The sequence below is a fragment of the Penaeus monodon genome, chromosome 24 (assembly GCF_015228065.2).
Source record: "Penaeus monodon isolate SGIC_2016 chromosome 24, NSTDA_Pmon_1, whole genome shotgun sequence".
NCBI classification, from domain to species: Eukaryota; Metazoa; Arthropoda; class Malacostraca; order Decapoda; family Penaeidae; genus Penaeus; species Penaeus monodon.
In genome coordinates, this window is record NC_051409.1 from 4,500,668 (window position 1) to 4,501,413 (window position 746).

The 746-nt window shown below is 58.7% G+C and overlaps 1 protein-coding gene across 1 annotated transcript in view; it reads left to right on the forward strand.

Annotated features, from left to right (window-relative positions):
* LOC119588483 (chorion peroxidase-like) overlaps nucleotides 1-746 on the forward strand; it is a gene marked incomplete at its 3' end in the record, with an annotated part of 6,553 nt that overhangs the window by 4,016 nt on the left and 1,791 nt on the right. The window contains 1 exon segment of the mRNA XM_037937131.1: nucleotides 358-522. Within this exon segment, the coding sequence (XP_037793059.1) occupies nucleotides 358-522 (165 nt within the window).

The following is a 746-nucleotide window of genomic DNA, read 5'->3' on the forward strand; positions in this document are numbered from 1 at the left end:
ACTAGAGCATTCCACTTATATCACCCTTTTCAACGCACTTCACCTTCCTCCACACTCCTCCACACATCCCACTCTCCTCCACATACCTCCACCCACCCTCCACCCCTATCCACACACTATCTTCATACCCTCCACCCCATCCACCCACCCTCCACCCCTATCCACCTACCCTCCCCCACCCTCCACCTATATCCACCCACCCTCCACCCCTATCCATTTATCCTCCACCCCTATCCACCCACCCTCCACACCCCTACCCACACCTACCCTCCACCCCTATCCACACCCCTATCCACCCGCCCTCCACACCCCTATCCACCCGCCCTCCACACGCCTCTCCACACACACGAACTCCAGGGCAGTATTCAAGAGATGGACGCCAACGGAGACGCTTCATCCCAGTCCATGTCATCGGCTTTCATGAACCCCTTTGCGCTCTACTCCAAGGGGACGCTCGCGAACCTTTTGCGAGGGGAGCTGGCCCAGAGTGCGACGCGGGTGGACAGTTTCTTCTCGCCACAGGTAGGACAAGGAAGGACAAGGGGGTGGGGGGTGGGGGGGAGTTGACAAAAAAAAGGAGGGGGTGGGGTGGGGGGAGTTGACAAAAAAAGGAGGGGGTGGGGTGGGGGGAGTTGACAAAAAAAGGAGGGGGTGGGGTGGGGGGAGTTGACAAAAAAAGGAGGGGGTGGGGTGGGGGGAGTTGACAAAAAAAGGAGGGGGTGGGGTGGGGGGAGTTGACAAAAAAA